This window comes from Coenobita brevimanus, chromosome 112, assembly GCF_032717465.1.
Source record: "Coenobita brevimanus isolate Jiangsu-jjx chromosome 112, ASM3271746v2, whole genome shotgun sequence".
Taxonomy (NCBI): Eukaryota; Metazoa; Arthropoda; class Malacostraca; order Decapoda; family Coenobitidae; genus Coenobita; species Coenobita brevimanus.
In genome coordinates, this window is record NC_137065.1 from 35,505,626 (window position 1) to 35,522,550 (window position 16,925).

Genomic DNA, 16,925 nt, shown 5'->3' on the forward strand with positions numbered 1-16,925 from the left:
CGTCAGTAACTACCTATAAAAGATGAAGAAGTTTCTACGTCTGAACTTTCAACAGTTCGAGTTTGAATATTCGCAAAGACAAATATAAACGCAATCGACAAAATTCAACAAATGATTAATTTTACAAAGCATTACAGAATCGAGAGTGATGGTAAAAATGTATAGATGAAGATGCATGCGAAGTTAACGCAAGGAAGGGAGTAGTACGTGACAGCGAACGGCCTGGCATTGCGTGTGAGGACGGTGATATATAAGGCTTATCGGGGTCACTCGAGGCGAACTATGGGTTAGGGTGTCTTGTAATGGATGCACAGATAAGAATGACGAATTATCTGATAATTTAACTGGAGGTGTGCACGTCCTTAACCTCTGCATTTTTATTTTATATTCTTGCTTCCTCCAGCCACTTCTTCGTTGCAAAGGGTTTATTGACTTTGTTTAGATTTCTTTCACAATCATATTTGTCTCATAAACTGCATGATATCGTCTGAAATATTCTGCTTCCTCTAACTTGGCCTAATATTTCCATTTCTCCTTCGTGAATTCTGAGCTGTAACAGGAGATTAACGCTAGAGTATGGTTATAGTCACGAAGAAGTATTGTGTACATGACGTAAAGCTGTAGTCCTGTCTTTTTCTGCCACTCCGCTACGGGAAATGCCCCCGAAGGATGAAAATTTAGGATACGGTAAAGTGAATGAAGTATAGAAAAGGATTTAACACATACAGAACCTCTCTCATTGGGTCAGAGGCAATACTAGATAATGAAACTACCCCTTATATTTCTCAAACAGCGGCTACGGTAGGGAAGACAGTCCCAGTATTGCTGCCATCTTTATACACATAAATATGATTTTACCCTTCGCAAATTATTATGGCCGGGAGAAGTAGAGTCCTCCCAGGTGAGCCGAGCAAGGATGATAATGAAGTGTTGTTTGAGTACGTGTTCAGCACCTGTGTGTTGCACAGAGGACTTATCGTGATACAAAAAGATTTAGTTAGTGAATAAGTCATGTACCACATTACAAGTAAGCACTAATGTTTTTTACATATAAGTAATGTACGTGCATAGGCCATAATGTAACTTTGGTTTGAAACTAGAAATTCTATACGTTCTTGGCAAATATACTTTCTGTGGCAATGTTCAGGCTTGCTACATTTTCACGTATTTTCACGCAATACCAGACAAGTTGTGCTCCACTTATCGCGTATTCATACTGTACAGTTTTACACACATCAAAGTTTATAATTTCCTCCAGTGCATTTTATGCAGTATACTGAGCATGGGAAATGCATTACATTATTCATAGCGACCGCGACATAGTCTAGAGTCAAGGTTCACATAACGAATTAACAGACAAAAGCTCCTGGCAAAGCAGACAGAGACTATTTAACTTCTTTCTGGGATGCCTAGTATTACCTGTATAATATGTCTCTGACATGTTAGACTCACAATGCACTCAGCAGCAAATTAGCAAAGAAAAACTGTTTCCGAAGATGCCACATGGAATTAAACTTCTTTTGGGGGAGGTTTTGTAATACTTGTATATGATTCTGACAGGGTAGTACCACACTGCACACTACAATTTGACAAAGAAGCACTATTGTCGAAGAAGTCAGAGGCAATTAAAGTTTTCTCGGAGGCCTCGTATTTGGACTACATATCCTTTAGAATGACAGTGCAAACTTGATCAGTGACAGGGTAGAATCACAATGCACCCAGCAACAAATGAACAAAGAAAAGCTGTTGCCGAAGAAGACAGAGGCAATTTTACTTCTTCCCCGGGTGCCTTGCAGTTTAGGAGTGTCGGCCTTAATAACGTGCCAGGAAAGGTAGGACATAAAACACTCATGCTGGAGAGTAATGGGTCGCTCGCCTGACACTTGGCTCCGCACGTAATCCTTGTCCTAAACCCAACTTTAAATCTTTCTCGCCGGATGACACGTAATGCGTCTGCCACACACACGCCACCTCCAAGTCTTACTGTTTAATCTGCCATACTGTACTGTAAACACTCATAGGCACAGTATCCTTTGTAGGGAATATTATTATGCATCTGAGACTGTCATTAATATTAGTGCATTAACGCAAAATTCACATACCTTCATTTTTCTTCTGATGTTCCTGATTTGGTACAATTACACCAATGTTGTGACAAAAACTAACCGCTGAAAACTTCTCAATATTCAGTAGTGTGGATAAGAGTAGGAAACAGGTCAAACTAATGCAGGAGAAGCTATCAACACCACCCTAGTGGTATCCATTCTTTCATCGAGTACATGACCGTAACATCTAATTTCACGTCCTTCTACCTTGTAATCAACAAACTTCCTTTCTCCTCATCCTTCACTTAATCTTCATATTTCTTGCGCTGTCCTTACTACACACCCAGCATGTTATCGTCAACAGTTTCATTCCCGTTGCTATCGATGTTGGCTTCATGCCATATCTGTTTCTTATGTTAATGTCCTCTTTCAGCACGTACTTCAAGCCTTCCTTTCTTAAACCACTCTTATTTTCCACTTCATTCTCGCACCTCTTTGAAGTTCCCTTGCAACATGTTCTTAATTTACTCTGTATCAATGCCTTCCTTCCTTAAGCCATTCTACTTTTCACTACCTTGTCATACATTTCATTCCTATTTTTTGCAGCAACAAGGTATATGAAAGCTTAACTTGTTCACAGTAATTCTGTAAATTTCGTATTACATTAAATGCTAACTTCTTCTTCAACAGCCATCGCTATATTCTCTTCATTATACTTTCTTAGCTTTCCTTCTCTGCGTTCACACATAAATTTTCCTTCCTTTTTCCACAACGCCTTTTCAGAGAAGTCTTATTCATTTTTTTTAGCATTTCATTAGTCTTTCTTTCTAACTTCACTAATCTGTTATACTTTATTTTATCTTTTAATTTACTTATTTATCAGTTGTTTTTTTTTTTTTTTGTCGTGGCATGTCATATTAAACAAGCGAAACCAGGTCCTGCTCATCACTCAGCGGTTTGCCCCAGTCGTTTCATTTTTTGTGTGTGGTATAGATTTATGACAGCAAGTCGTCCGTCCCCCAGATTATTTCCATTAATGTTGTTCTGCCCCATGCACGTCTCACATCCTCCTTGATATTCAGGCCTCAAACTCCCGATATATTTCCTTTCCATTCGAATACCTTCCTTGTATATAACTAGACGTTCATTTTTCATTTGTTGTCCACTCTTCTTCAAATCGACAGTTACCACCATTTTCTTTCCCTTGTGTTAGTCGATATTCTTGCATAACCACACTTTTTCTCTGCATGCTAACAGTGCTGTGATAAACATTCCACCGATGTTTCAGGTACTTTTTTCCCACTACCTGATGACATTACAAAACTTTCCCTCGTTAACTGCATGCATAATTTTACACCAGAACACAACGCACTCGCTCATGCACAATACAAATATATTTTCATTTTCTATATAAGTATTAGTAATTATTCAAAACATAATAAAAACTAGTTAGCATTTCAAAAACTAATTACAAAATCATTCTGACTCGTTGCTTTCAGACGAATTAGCGTGCATCAAAATATTAGTGTATGTCAAATATTACTGAATGTAAAATACTAGTATTTGAAGTTATTAGTGCCAATACCGGTTCCGTGTCTGTGCTATGCCAAATGCTTTGTTGGAACTAGAAAGATCATAGCTATAAAAATATACACAACACTTACGTCTTAAACACTCAGCTATAACTTCTGGGGTTCAGCTATACAGTGCTCAAATCAAGTTACGTGTATAAACTGGGTATCACGGTCTCTTTACGAATTATACACTTGTAACCAGTAAAAAGAAATCCAAATTAAGTTGACGATAACGTACCTGCTGTTCTTGGCACTGTGCAACATGTATCAACCTCAAAATCCATAAGAATGATTTATAGATGTTAATAAGCATCTCAGCATGTTACTTTGTCACCGACTATCGTATGTATATCAGGGCCTAAGATGTACGGTATATAAATGACCGATTTGGAATGCACAAGTTTTCTCAAATAGTTTTTATCTGATTTTAAACAAATGTGGTGAATCGGTTGTTCAGCAAAGTGACGAGCTATTTTTTTTTCCTTCTTAAACAACAAGACAAAGGTCAATATCACATGGCAAGGTGAACTTATTTTCATCCAATCTAGACCAAACTTGGCGGTGAGTTGAGGGTAAAGCAAGAATGAAGGATTAGCTTTTGAGAGCAATTAGTCAAAAGATGAAGCTCACAGTCACAAGGAAGATCAAATTTCGATCCAGTTATGACTCACTGTGAACAAAATAGATAGGATTTATAATCTTATTTGGATCCATCTTGGTGGATAGGTTGAAAGTTCGCTAAGTGGTTTATCTATTGTCCATGCGAACGACAGGTCAAAGGTTATGGTCACATGGCAGTTCTCACCTGCTTCAAACCAGACTTGCGGACGAGTTGATGATAATGGAAGAACGACGGGATTTGATTTTTAGAACAATAGTAGTTTAAGGTCACGAGGCAAAGTCAGAATTTATTAGCATCTACTGTGCGTGCCTGCATTATTGTTTATCTATCTAAGTTATTCACAGAATGTATTAGTTTGTGTCATGTGAATCATAATGGTACACTTGTTCAAGTCTTTCTCGACTCAGCCAAGAATTTCCAAGGATTGTACAATGAAAATGATTTATGGCCCGTTTTGATTTCAGTCTTACTCAAGAAACTGCTCTATGATTCCTATTTCTGATATATCCAGTGTTATGTGGGAACTTGGAAGATGATGATGATGATGATGATGATGATGATGCTGATATGGAGGAGGAGGATTGGATGAGAAGGATGAGGAAGATGAGGAGATTTGCTAACGGAGCAGTTACTAAGCCAAAAATGCAATATCAAACGAAGGTTGGGAACAAAGTAGGCGGAACTCACATCTAACCCTGAGCGAGACTCGGTGGTGAATAAAGTGAAGCAATCTTTACTAACGAAGAGATTAAGACCATTATTAAGCATCAATTAAATTCCGAAAATGTAGGTTCAACTTACATTTAACCTTGGGTGAGACGATAATGATCAATAAAGCTGAGCAATCATTACTAACAGAGACAGTAAGTAAAGGAAACATTACTGAATATCAGGTAAATTCAGGAGTAGCATATTCAACTTACATTTAACCTTGAGCGGGACTGGGTTGGACTTTCCGTCACCCTCAATGTTTGAAGCAACGCAGTAGTAGTTACCAGAGGCTGTCCTGGCCACACGCTGTAGTACTAGGCTCTGATTGCTGATGATTATACCACCAGAGACGTTGTGCTGGAGCTCCGTACCCTGCAGAAAGAGAGAGAGAGAGAGAGAGAGAGAGAGAGAGAGAGAGAGAGAGAGAGAGAGAGAGAGAGAGAGAGAGAGAGAGAGAGAGAGAGAGAGAGAGAGAGAGAGAGAGAGAGAGAGAGTTAATGCTCATGGAATTCATAATATTACCTTACCACTAAGATTATACAATTTTCATTATCTTTTTCCTATCTCAAGGTGATTTTATGCATATCTAGAGACTTTCAGTAATCCCTTTATTAATAGCCAGTCTTTCTTCATTGCATAAAATCGTCCAGAGGTTGTATATATATGAAGAAAAATACGTTATCGGGCTGCAGAGGTGAAGGTAATAAGTTTTTGCAAAGTCCTAAACATCTAGAAGAAAACTCGCATTGGCTGGTTTATATCAAGGACCCTAACTGCGCTGGTGCTGAGAGAGAGAGAGAGAGAGAGAAGGGGGGATGATACTAAAGTGTGATATGCAAACTAAATAGCTTAGGGGATGGTGCTAGGGAACTTCTTGATTCAACAAAAATCGGTAGGAAGCTTAATGGGGTGTGGCAGTGAGAGAGGGGCAACACACACACACACACACACACACACACACACACACACACACACACACACACACACACACACACACACACACACACACACACACACACACACACACACACACACACACACACACACACACACACACACACACACACACACACACACACACACACACACACACACACACACACACAAAAGCGCGCGCGGGCGCTTCATCAGCATGCATAATACATTCATCTCTTTCAGTGTGTTATTAATAAAAAAATGATGTCGACCTTTAAAAGACAGAAAAAACATGAGAAAATTAATTCGTAATATGAAAAATAAATCGCTGTGGAAAAGGTTAACGGAGTCTGATCCAGAGAGAATATGGCTCAGAGACTAGGGAAGAAAGGTTAGAATTAATGCTTATTGATTACACGTGGGTCAATGCACTAGTGGTTGTAGCAGCAGGTTCATCTAAGTGTGAACCTAGTGGACTACAGACTGAAGTTGTCCTCCTCGTGCGGTACATCATCTTCCTTCTGAGGTACAGGGAGGAAGCTGAGGGACGTTTGTGCAGTGGAGCCGCAAGCTTATAGCAGTGCCACCACATGAAGGCGTCCCTCTCCAACAAACAAGTTCCAACTATTCCTTAGAGCAGAGTGTGCAGTAGTTCATTTTACATCCACGAACAGAGAACTCCTGTAGTTCATTCATTTACTGCGTGGAGATTACTGTATCTTTGCGGCTCATTCTACATACTTCTATGGCAGAAAAAGACAATATAACGGCTCACCATCCTTTCCATAGCACTTCTCCGGGACTAGCATCATATTTTAGTGCTAGTATATTGTTATAGCTCATCAATTATAGGACTTGCAGTGCTTGTTAAAGTAAGCACAGCATAATTATACATGATATACATTACTGCGACCCACACTCTGCCCCACCTCTCATCAGCATACATTTCCATGGAGGCCCAGACAGACAATCAGACCCGCAAGCTGGGGGTCTTATTATTGTTGTTGCATCCCCAGGTTCATTTGGACTTAAACCCAAAGGATATTACAGGAATCCCGCCACTTCCGGTGGGTGTTCCCTGGGGTCTTTTGTTGATACTATGTTGATTGTTCGGCTAGGTTGTGAGAGTGAGGTAGACTACAGTTGAATTAACAAGTACGTGGAACACTGGGTGAAGCATGACAATAGTAATGAGTTTCAGAGAGTCAAAGTGCAGTCAAATACTAAAATCAATGGCACTCCCTTTACCAGCCTTAATTTCGTCCTGGATTCATAGACACTTGGATGTGACGTAGTGGACTGAGGAGCACAATATCAACCACTTGTGGATGATATTATACACACTGAGAAAGAGATAGGAGAGGCGAGCTGACCTTTGTATTTGACTTCATCTAAATGAACTGCCAGAAATCGCCACTTGACATTCTCTAGCCCTCACTCACCCTCAGTTCAGTGAAATAATCTGGAGTTACTTGAAACTGAATACAAGACTTGTCCTTATCATGCAAAGATTATTAATGCCAGTTATAATACTCTTAGGCTCTTATGACTCAATCGCAGCAGAATAAAATCGTCTGGAGTTAGCTTTAATTCAACAAGGAAAGAAGCGACCATTAGAGTTTTAATAATGTCTAGACTGCAGTGTAACTTAAGCATTCCGAATGTGTCTATAAAGGTAAATAGTTGAAGCCTCTGTACAAGAACCTTATGAGGTGAGTGATTGTGTTGCGGTGTGAGGGGCGGTATTGCACTGAGGGCAGAGTATGTTACGAGACTGAGGTGTATGAAGTGAGTGAGTGTGTTGCGATGAGAGGGTTGCGTTATAGTGAAAGCAGAGTGCACTGTAATAAGGAGGTGTATGTAGTGAGCATGTGGGTTGTTGTGTGAGGATCGACAAAGCAATGAGGGCAGTTGTTAGAGTTGTATTTTTTGTTGGTACTGAAGGGAGGTGGTCACATCGCAGTCTGGGTAGGTGAAATAGTGTCTCTGGAAAGAGTGGGTTCTGTGGGAAGGATAACTGGAGGGGGTTCATTGAGGATGCTAATTGAAAGTTTTGTGGTGTGATGGCTTTATGCTTGTGTATGGTAAAGGAAGCTTCTTCTTCTTTCACTATGGTGAGGGAAAAAAAGAATATTCACAGACACATGCATCACCATAGACCCATACCAACAAGCAGGAAATTCAGCCAAGTGACTAACTTCTCACCAAGAGAAGTCTCTGCTAAAATAACAGACAAATATTCTGTTTTTATTTAACTGACTCACGTTCGTGTCGTTGCAGACATTTTATACCAGCTAATGGAGGACTATATCCAGCTTACAGGCTGTCACATGAATCTGAGAGAGTTAATACGCTCACCATAAACCCCCTCACAGTCGAGACAATTCTAGTATTGTATTCCAGCTAAAGCCCCAGGATTTTTTTTTTTTTTTTAAATAAGAGTGCATCAAAGAAGCCTGAGAATTTTATCAGATCTTCTTGCTAGTACAATAAAATTTTCATTTTCTTGTAGTTTCACAGAGAACAGATGAGTGAAAAATATAATAGTTATGATTAAATATACGAAACACACTTGAATAGCAAGTCTAAATGCAGTATAAAAACCATATAATAAAAGATGTACAACTAACATGGAATAGTGTTTCAAAATGCATATATGACAAAAAAAAAAAAAAAAAAAAAATCAGACAATCTGATGTGACAAGAAAATAATGTTTCTTTCACTTAAACGAGCTCAGGCAATAAATCAGAATTATGTGGAGACTCGTGGGCATTCGTTCTTCATCACGGCTCTCATCAAAGTCTCTGCTGCTGGAATGGGGAAAACTGTTTGCTGTTGGAAAGGAAAAATGTCTCTGCCGTTGGAAAGGAAAATAATATCTCTGATGTTGGAAAAGAAAAAATGTCTCTGCTGTTGGAAAGGGAAAAAAATATCTCTGCTGTTTGAAAAAAATGTCTCTGCTATTGGAAAGGAAAAAATGTCTCTGCTGTTGGAAAGTAAAAAAAATGTCTCTGCTGTTGGAATGGAATAATTGTCTCTGCTGTTGGAAAGTAAAAAATGTCTCTGCTGTTGGAAAGGAAAAAATGTCTCTGCTGTTGGAAAGGAAAAAATGTCTCTGCTGTTGGAAAGGAAAAAATGTCTCTGCTGTTGGAATGGAATAATTGTCTCTGCTGTTGGAAAGTAAAAAATGTCTCTGCTGTTGGAAAGGAAAAAAAATATCTCTGCTCTTTGAAAAAAATGTCTCTGCTATTGGAAAGGAAAAAATGTCTCTGCTGTTGGATAGTAAAAAAAATGTCTCTGCTGTTGGAAAGTAAAAAAAATGTCTCTGCTGTTGGAAAGGAAAACAAAAAAAAGTCTCTGCTGTTGGAAAAGAAAAAAAATGTCTCTGCTGTTGGAAAAAATAATTTCCGCTTTTAGAAAGGAAAAAACGTCTCTGCTGTTGGAAAGGAAAAAATGTCTCTGCTGTTGGATAGGGAAAATAATGTCTCTGCTGCTGGAAAGAAAAAATGTCTGCTGTTGGAAAAGGAAAAAAACGTCCCTGCTGTTGGAAAAAATGTCTCTGCTGTTGGAAAGGAAAAATGTCTCTGCTGTTGGAAACTAAAAAATGTCTCTGCTGTTGGAAAGGAAAAAATGTCTCTGCTGTTGGAAAGGAAAAAATGTCTCTGCTGTTGGAAAGGAAAAAATGTCTCTGCTGTTGGAAAAGAAATAGTCTCTACTGTTGGAAAGGAAAAATAATCTCTGCTGTTGGAAAGGAAAAAAGGTCTCTGCTGTTGGATAGAAAGAAAATGCCTCTGTTGTTGGAAAGTAAAAAATGTATCTGCTGTTGGAAAGGAAAAAATGTCTCTGCTGATGGAATGGAAAAATTGTCTCTGCTGTTGGAAAGAATAAAAATGTCTCTGCTGTTGGAAAGAAAAAAAAAGTCTCTGCTGTTGGAAAAAATACCTCTGCTGTTGGAAAAAATGTCTCTGCTATTGGAAAAAATGTCTGCTGTTGGAAAGGAAAAATGTCTCTGCTGTTGGAAAGTAAAAAATGTCTCTGCTGTTGGAAAGAAAAAAAAAATGTCTCTGCTGTTGGAAAGGAAAAAATAAACGTCTCTGCTGTTGGAAAGGGGAAAAACAGTCTGTTGCTGGAAAGGGGAAAAAATCTCTGCTGTTGGAAAGGAAAAAAAAATGTCTCCGCTGTTGGAAAGGGAAAATATGTCTCTGCTGTTGGAAAAGAAGAAAATGTCTCTGCTGTTCGAATGAAAAAAAAAAAAAAAAAAGAGCCAGTCGGTGTCATTTATACAATGGATAACGTGAATAATTTTCCTTAACGACTTCCGTACCGTCACACCTTTCGTATCTGATTCTTAATATCTTTCGACAATTAGGAGAAACTTACGGAACTTGAGGGCGTAGATACAAGCTTCATTAACCCTTTCACCATTTAAAAATCTCCCATAAGATAAATGAAATCGTCTAGTAGAAAATATATTATCGGAATGGAGCAGAAACACATGAGCAACTTCTTGATTCTCTCAACAGCCTTCACAGCTGAAGAGGAAAAAATTGAGACCGTCTGTTAAAGTTAATAATAAAATAATCTGGAAGCAGCTATAATATAATGGAATAACTGTGACCGGAGAGAAGCAAAAAGAAAAAAAAAACATGAAAGAATCGTCCTTGCTGTGTAGGTGTTAATGGCTCTTGTTTACTCAATTTTTCTATAAATAACAATATCCATTATTAATAAAAAGGCTTCATGGTACAGAAGGGATCTCACATGAAGAGTTCTAGACAGCGACAGAAAATTTGGTTAAAATTAGTATAGTCAAACACGAAAGCAGATGTTTTATTACCATCACAGTGGCAAATTAAAAGTTGTGACTTCGTCCCTGTTTGATGATGATGATGATGATGATGATGATGGTGGTGGTGGTGATGATGTTGACTGTGGAGCTAGAGTTATGGAAAATAGGGTTTAAGATGATGATGGTGAAAACTGAAAATACTGATGACGATGAAAAAATTTACCCCTGTGATTTCTGCATATAGTAATAGTATCAGTAGTAAAAGCAAGAGTAGTAGAAGTAGTAGAACAGTAGTAGTAGTAGTAGTAGTAGTAGTAGAAATAGAAGTAGTAGTAGTAGTAGTAGTAGAAGTAGAAGTAGTAGCAGCAGCAGCAGTAGTAGTAGTAGTAGTAGTAGTAGTAGCAGCAGCAGCAGCAGCAACAGTAGTAGTAGTGGTAATAGTAGCAAGAGTAGCAGTAGAAGTAGTAGCAGAAGCAGAAGTAGTAGCCCCAGGTTTATCTCTGAGAAGCCAACGGACTCCAGGCCCTTCTACAGTCCACATCTTCCTTTTGGGGGACAGGGATATAGTTGAAGGATGTCTGTATAACCAGTTGAGCTGCCTGGTTGTATCGGTGCCACCACATGAAAGCATTCCTCTGTCACCTAATTTCTGCCTGCAATACGTGGCTAAATGACCCACCTCGTGAAGCCATACGACCTTGTACACCCATGGGTTGGCCTTGATGGAACACTCGAAGTACACATCGTCCCCCTCCTCGATGCTGGTTAGGTTGAGGGAGCGGCCAGGACGAAGGGTGGCCAGGGGTACATCTGGGGGCGAGAAAAATATGAATTACTTCACTACTGCACCTCAAAGTACAGCTAACTCCTTCATACTGATGACTTACTGGCTTAATTCTGGTTACGCATCAGGTGATTTTGATGTAGCTTAAAAAGGAATGTTCAGTATGATCGTCAGGAAAAATAAGAACGAAATGAAAAGTGTACGTCATCGAGAGGAAGATTCCCGTCGTTTAATTACATTGGATCCGACTGACATTTTACCAAAAAGTTCGATGTGTTTGATGTTTCTAAATATCTTATTCAGGATGCTGCCAAAATTTGTTCCTTCAATGAAAGAATTGAATATACTGTTACTGATGAAGGACACGCAATACAGTATTTCAAAACTCTGCATTCTTTTTTTTTGAGGGGGACGGGGGGGAGGGGGGGCTACTCTCTACTTCCGGCAGCAAAAGTCTAGTCACCGTTTTTCATTCTCTCCCCATGGACTTTGAAAATCAGTCTCGTGAATCTACAGCAAGGGACACTGGTAACATTGATCTGTGGCCAAGTATTATTATAAGTTTCGATGGCACTGGATTCACCTGTCTCATAGTTACACTCCATGAAAATAAGAAGTGATAGGACTCTGGCGCTGAGAGTACATGCAACAATTTCTATCGTTCAGCACATACATGGATGAATAATACCCAGGTGGTGATCAGGAGGTACAGAAGTGGACTGTTGACCTGAGAGATGTGAGGTCGATCTCGGTTAGCTTCAGGGAAAGATATGTGTATTTGAAATCCTTTAAATAAGTCTCACCTGATGTTCCACAAAATTCATACATATATATTATTAAAAGAATCCCCGAAAATACCATCACACCAACCCCAAATGAGACAACCCTACCATATAATCCATATGGACAGTGGGCATTAGCGCCCAAACGATAATATGAGAAGGTGTGTTAGCCAACTTTTGTTCGTAAGAGGGCGGCTGGGCCTTAGGAAAATTATTTGATCAATTTCTAGAGCCAGAAAAGTGGGCAGAATGATGATGAGACCGGTTTTTCAATACATTAAGTTAGATTCAGTAGATACATAGACCACACAGACCTACGAGTGTGTAAGTAAATCAAAACACTGCGGAACTAGACACATACGTAAGGTGCAACTGGGCCAGGTCTTACTCTATGCCTATGTTATTTGCAACGTATGAACCTAAATATGTTCTCCTACAAATCACAAACCCACAGTAACCATGCAGCAATATATATCGCTGTTTAAATCATCTCCAACACCTAGTTTCGTGTAACAACCGACCACGAATAAGAGGATACGATGTTGATTTTAAAGCACAAGGGACATTAAAGTAAGATATTAGTTTCGCCACGCTATTTTTATTTCTTTACAGAAGGTCAAGCATGCGTGAAGTCCTAGCGAGTATGTGAACTCAAGTGTTATATACTGTACTGTAATAGGGTCAGGAATATAATTTCGCCTAATATTCCACCATTTGTACTTCCTACTGCCCTCTGGTGATTAACTTTCTTATGGTGAACGAGGTTTTGTGTACATCTTCGTCCTTAGATGGCTTTCGTAGATATGATGCGTTCAGATGTAAAATAATGTTCTTGCCCTAAGTGTGAAATAGACATGGTGGAAGAGGAGGCTAAATCTGATCCTTCTTGTACAGCGTGATTTACAAAGTCATAGAAATCCAGCACTGAGTCATTTATTATGTTACACAAGGTCAAGAGCTAGCCCGAGAGGACCTGAATGATTATGTTGATGATGATGATGATGGTAAGCAGTTAAGTGCGAATAACATCTACTCATTATAAACATCGAAGTGTCAATTGCGGACGAGTTATCTAGATGGTACAACTGGAAATCGAGCTTGGATGATGATGATTACAATGAATATGATGATGATGTTGAGTAAGTTCGTGTAAAATCGTGTTTATCACACTCTCTATACCGCTGAAGTGATGACGATGAATGACGACAATGGTGAGGTTCATCTTACGCGAACGTATACAGGCACCTGATACACAGTTAAAATGATGAGTGATGACAGTAATGACGATGCTACGGCTGCAGATGAAGACGGTGATCAATAAGGCAGGGTGACATCAGGTCCTCATTGAAGACATCCAGGCTCCAGTTGTCGAGGGGTGAAAGGAAAGCCACAGCTGGAGCTTGGGCAATAATGACGATGATAATAACGACAACAAAGATGATACATTAGGATCGTGTAAAGCTAGGTTCTCACAACACACATTCAGGCTGCAGTGATGATCAAGTGAGATGACAGTAATGAAGCTACGACTGCAGAGGACTACGGTGATCAATAAGCGTGTGTGACATCGGGTACTCACAATAGACATCAAGGCGCCAGTCGTCGAGGAGTGACCTGGATGGCACCGCTGGGGACTGCGCCCTACACGACAGCACCTTGCCAGCGTCACTCACTTCAGGGGTCAGGCGTAACTCACTGGTCGTTACGTTACCCTCGTGGCTCATCTGTTTGTGGCAAAGGGAGGAGGTTAGAGCAGTGGAGGTCGTGTAGGTCAATTAAGGCAGCTGAAAGGGCATTTATGGCGGCTAGATCATATTTGAGGGACAGGCAGCTTACTTGGTGCCGTTGGAATGACAGGCAGGAGAATTGGTGTAGCTGGAAGATCATCAGCCCTCAGGCCTGTCTCTCTGGTGAGTATAGATTACGAAGCTACTGTGGTCGAGAGTCGCATAGACCAGCGACTCAGATAGATTAATGTCTTTATTGACACTAATGTTAATGAATATAAAATAAAGTAATAAAAGTAGTAGTATATGGTTGGTAACCACAGCCGTTGGCGTGCTTGGGGCCAACGGATTGTAATATGAGGGTTAGTGTTAACCTTCACGTTACAACTCCAAATGGTAAAAAGTAGTAGTAGTAGTAGTAGTAGTAGAGCCCCAGTTCACCTGAAATGTAAACCCTGTGAACAGCAGACTGAAGTTGTCCTTCTCAAACAGTCCACCATCCTCCTTTTGGGGGATAGGGAGGAAGTTGAGGGACGATTGTATAACCGGGCATTGGAGACACCCTGCTATATCGATACCATCACGTGAAGGTGACCCTCTCCATTAATCTCTGAACTGGGGGAATTAGATGTAGCCTTTAAGAATCCTTTCACTACTAATGAACTAAGATGGATAGAAAGGTCTGGTGGTAACTAGAAATAAATTGGAAAATACTTAATTGCACTGAAGGGGTTGTGAGATACAATTTTCCACCATATAGACAATCTCGGCACAGATATAATTGCAAGACTATGAAGCGGCTTTGGTTAATCCAAGATAACAGATTGCTAATTAAAGTTGAATTGTTGCTTGTTGCACCAGAATAACCCATATTAATTCCAGGGCTCCTGTGACTTACTCTCAAATTAATATCAACTCCCTCTGGCTCCTATGATTCACTAGTAGCTGAATATTAACTCCCATAGGCTCCTATGAATCACTCTCAGCTTAAAATCGTCTGGCGTTAGATGGAAGAAAAAAGAAAGAAGACGAGAAAGAGAGAGGGAATTAACCCTTCCATGTTCAGGAGAATCTTGCATTCTACTCCACCCAACGCCAGATGATTTTATTCAGATGAGAGTGAGTCATAAGGGCATGAGTGTCAACTCCTTCAATACGGAGACTTTTTTTACAGATCATTCTTGCTGTCTCCAGACGATTTTGTACAATTTAGGAAAGACCTCTTGTACTGATCGGGGTTATAACAGGCTGCATTTAATCCCTCCATTTCGGAAAACCTCTCCTGTTACGAATCAAATCCCCTGAACAGTATGGTGAAAAATGAGAAATCTGAGTGGAGTGGTTCGATAAGGTTTGAGGGCAAGATGCTGGAGTTAAATGAACCAATAATTTACAGTTTTTGCGTCGGGAAAACTCTAATATCCCCTTCCAGTTCACGCCAGACACTATCATTCAGCCGAGGGTAAGTTGCAAAAGCATGAAATTGGTAGAACAAGACGCTTTTCACCTTGACTTGGCCCAGATTTTTCTCGCTTTGCAGTTTATCTCATGTAAATCAGAATCAGAAAAAGACTGCTATGGCTCGACAATCTTTCTATGGCATTTCTTCGTGACTAGCGTTATGTTCCGGTGCTACTGTTACAGCTAAGTATTCACGATAGAGAACAGGCAGTTTTTAGGCTAAGAGTGAAAGGAGGATTTGTCCAATAACACTCTTTTGATCGAAACAGTCTTAATCAAGTTAAATTAATATCACACGATTTGATTTCGCTTTGGGACTAACCTACTAACATATTCCTGCTAACGCTAAGACGATTTTATTCAGCTGTGTAAGCCACAGGAACCTGAATATTAAGAGCCGCTTTACGTACAACAAATGTCGTGGTAGTACCGATTATAACAAGTTGGCTCCGCTGTCCGGTTAAGAAACATCCCTCCATTCTTTCACCATCCCCATGAAAAGTGGATGGTGGACTGCAAGCTTCAGCCTGCAGTCCACCGGGTTCATGTTCAGATGAGCTTGGGATTGTGACTACTACTACTACTACTAAAGCTCTGCACTAGTTGGCTTATACTGCTCACTTCAACATAACATCGAAACAAATTGATAGTATGTGAGGCCTCAGCGAATGTCAGCAAAGTGGTTCAGTTGCCAGAACAAATTTGCAGAGATCGGACATGTATATGGCTGGGAGAAAAATCTGGTAACAATATAAAACCCTGGCTTTCAAACGCACAATATAGCCACACCAATCACTCAAACGAGGCACCCCATACACCACCCTCCTCTCCCAACCCCACCCCTTCCTATCCCTCTACCACCAGCCCTCGCTACCTCCATGCCTTCCCCTCCCACTCAGGCCACCCTCATACCCACCATGTCCCTTCAACTCCATATTTTTATTTTATTTTATATATGAGGAAGAAGGAAACAAAGGCCATATCAACTCCCCTTCTCCCTATTCTATCCACTCAATCCCTACCTCTGCCCCCTCTTACCCACACCACCCTTGTTCTACCCTCTTCACACCCACCCACACCATTCTTTCCAAGGACCCTTATACCTCACACCCCATCTCACCTCCCCTAAAACCCCTCCGTACCCCCAACCCAAACCCACATCATCCTCCCCTCATCCTCATCCCCAACCTATCCAATATCCTCATCCACGCCGCCTCATCTCACCCCCCTTCACAGGTCTCTTTACCTCCACTCTGCTGGGTATAACATCGACTATAATGGGTCGTATTCTAGGGGGAGATTAGGGCCTTGAAAAATTGCTTATCTGCCTTAATGACCCCCCTGCAGCCGCGAACCATTAATTCCCTAGTCTTCTTCCGCCATCCACATCGCCCCTGCCTATACATAACTCTGCCTACATCCACACTATTTCCTAATGTACACCCACACCAACCCTAGCTCCACACACACCACTCATCGCTCTTCCCACAACACCCTCACTTACACCCACACCA

At 40.4% G+C, this 16,925-nt stretch overlaps 1 protein-coding gene across 1 annotated transcript in view; it reads right to left on the reverse strand.

Moving 5' to 3' along the window:
* LOC145418163 (protein turtle homolog B-like) overlaps positions 1-16,925 on the reverse strand; it is a 76,136-nt gene that overhangs the window by 26,101 nt on the left and 33,110 nt on the right. Inside the window, exons 6-8 of the mRNA XM_080286685.1 lie at positions 13,803-13,947; positions 11,337-11,467; positions 5,165-5,324 (exon numbers count right to left, since the gene is read on the reverse strand). Coding sequence (XP_080142811.1) covers positions 5,165-5,324; positions 11,337-11,467; positions 13,803-13,947 — 436 coding nt within the window. The remainder of the gene's footprint in view (positions 1-5,164; positions 5,325-11,336; positions 11,468-13,802; positions 13,948-16,925) is intronic.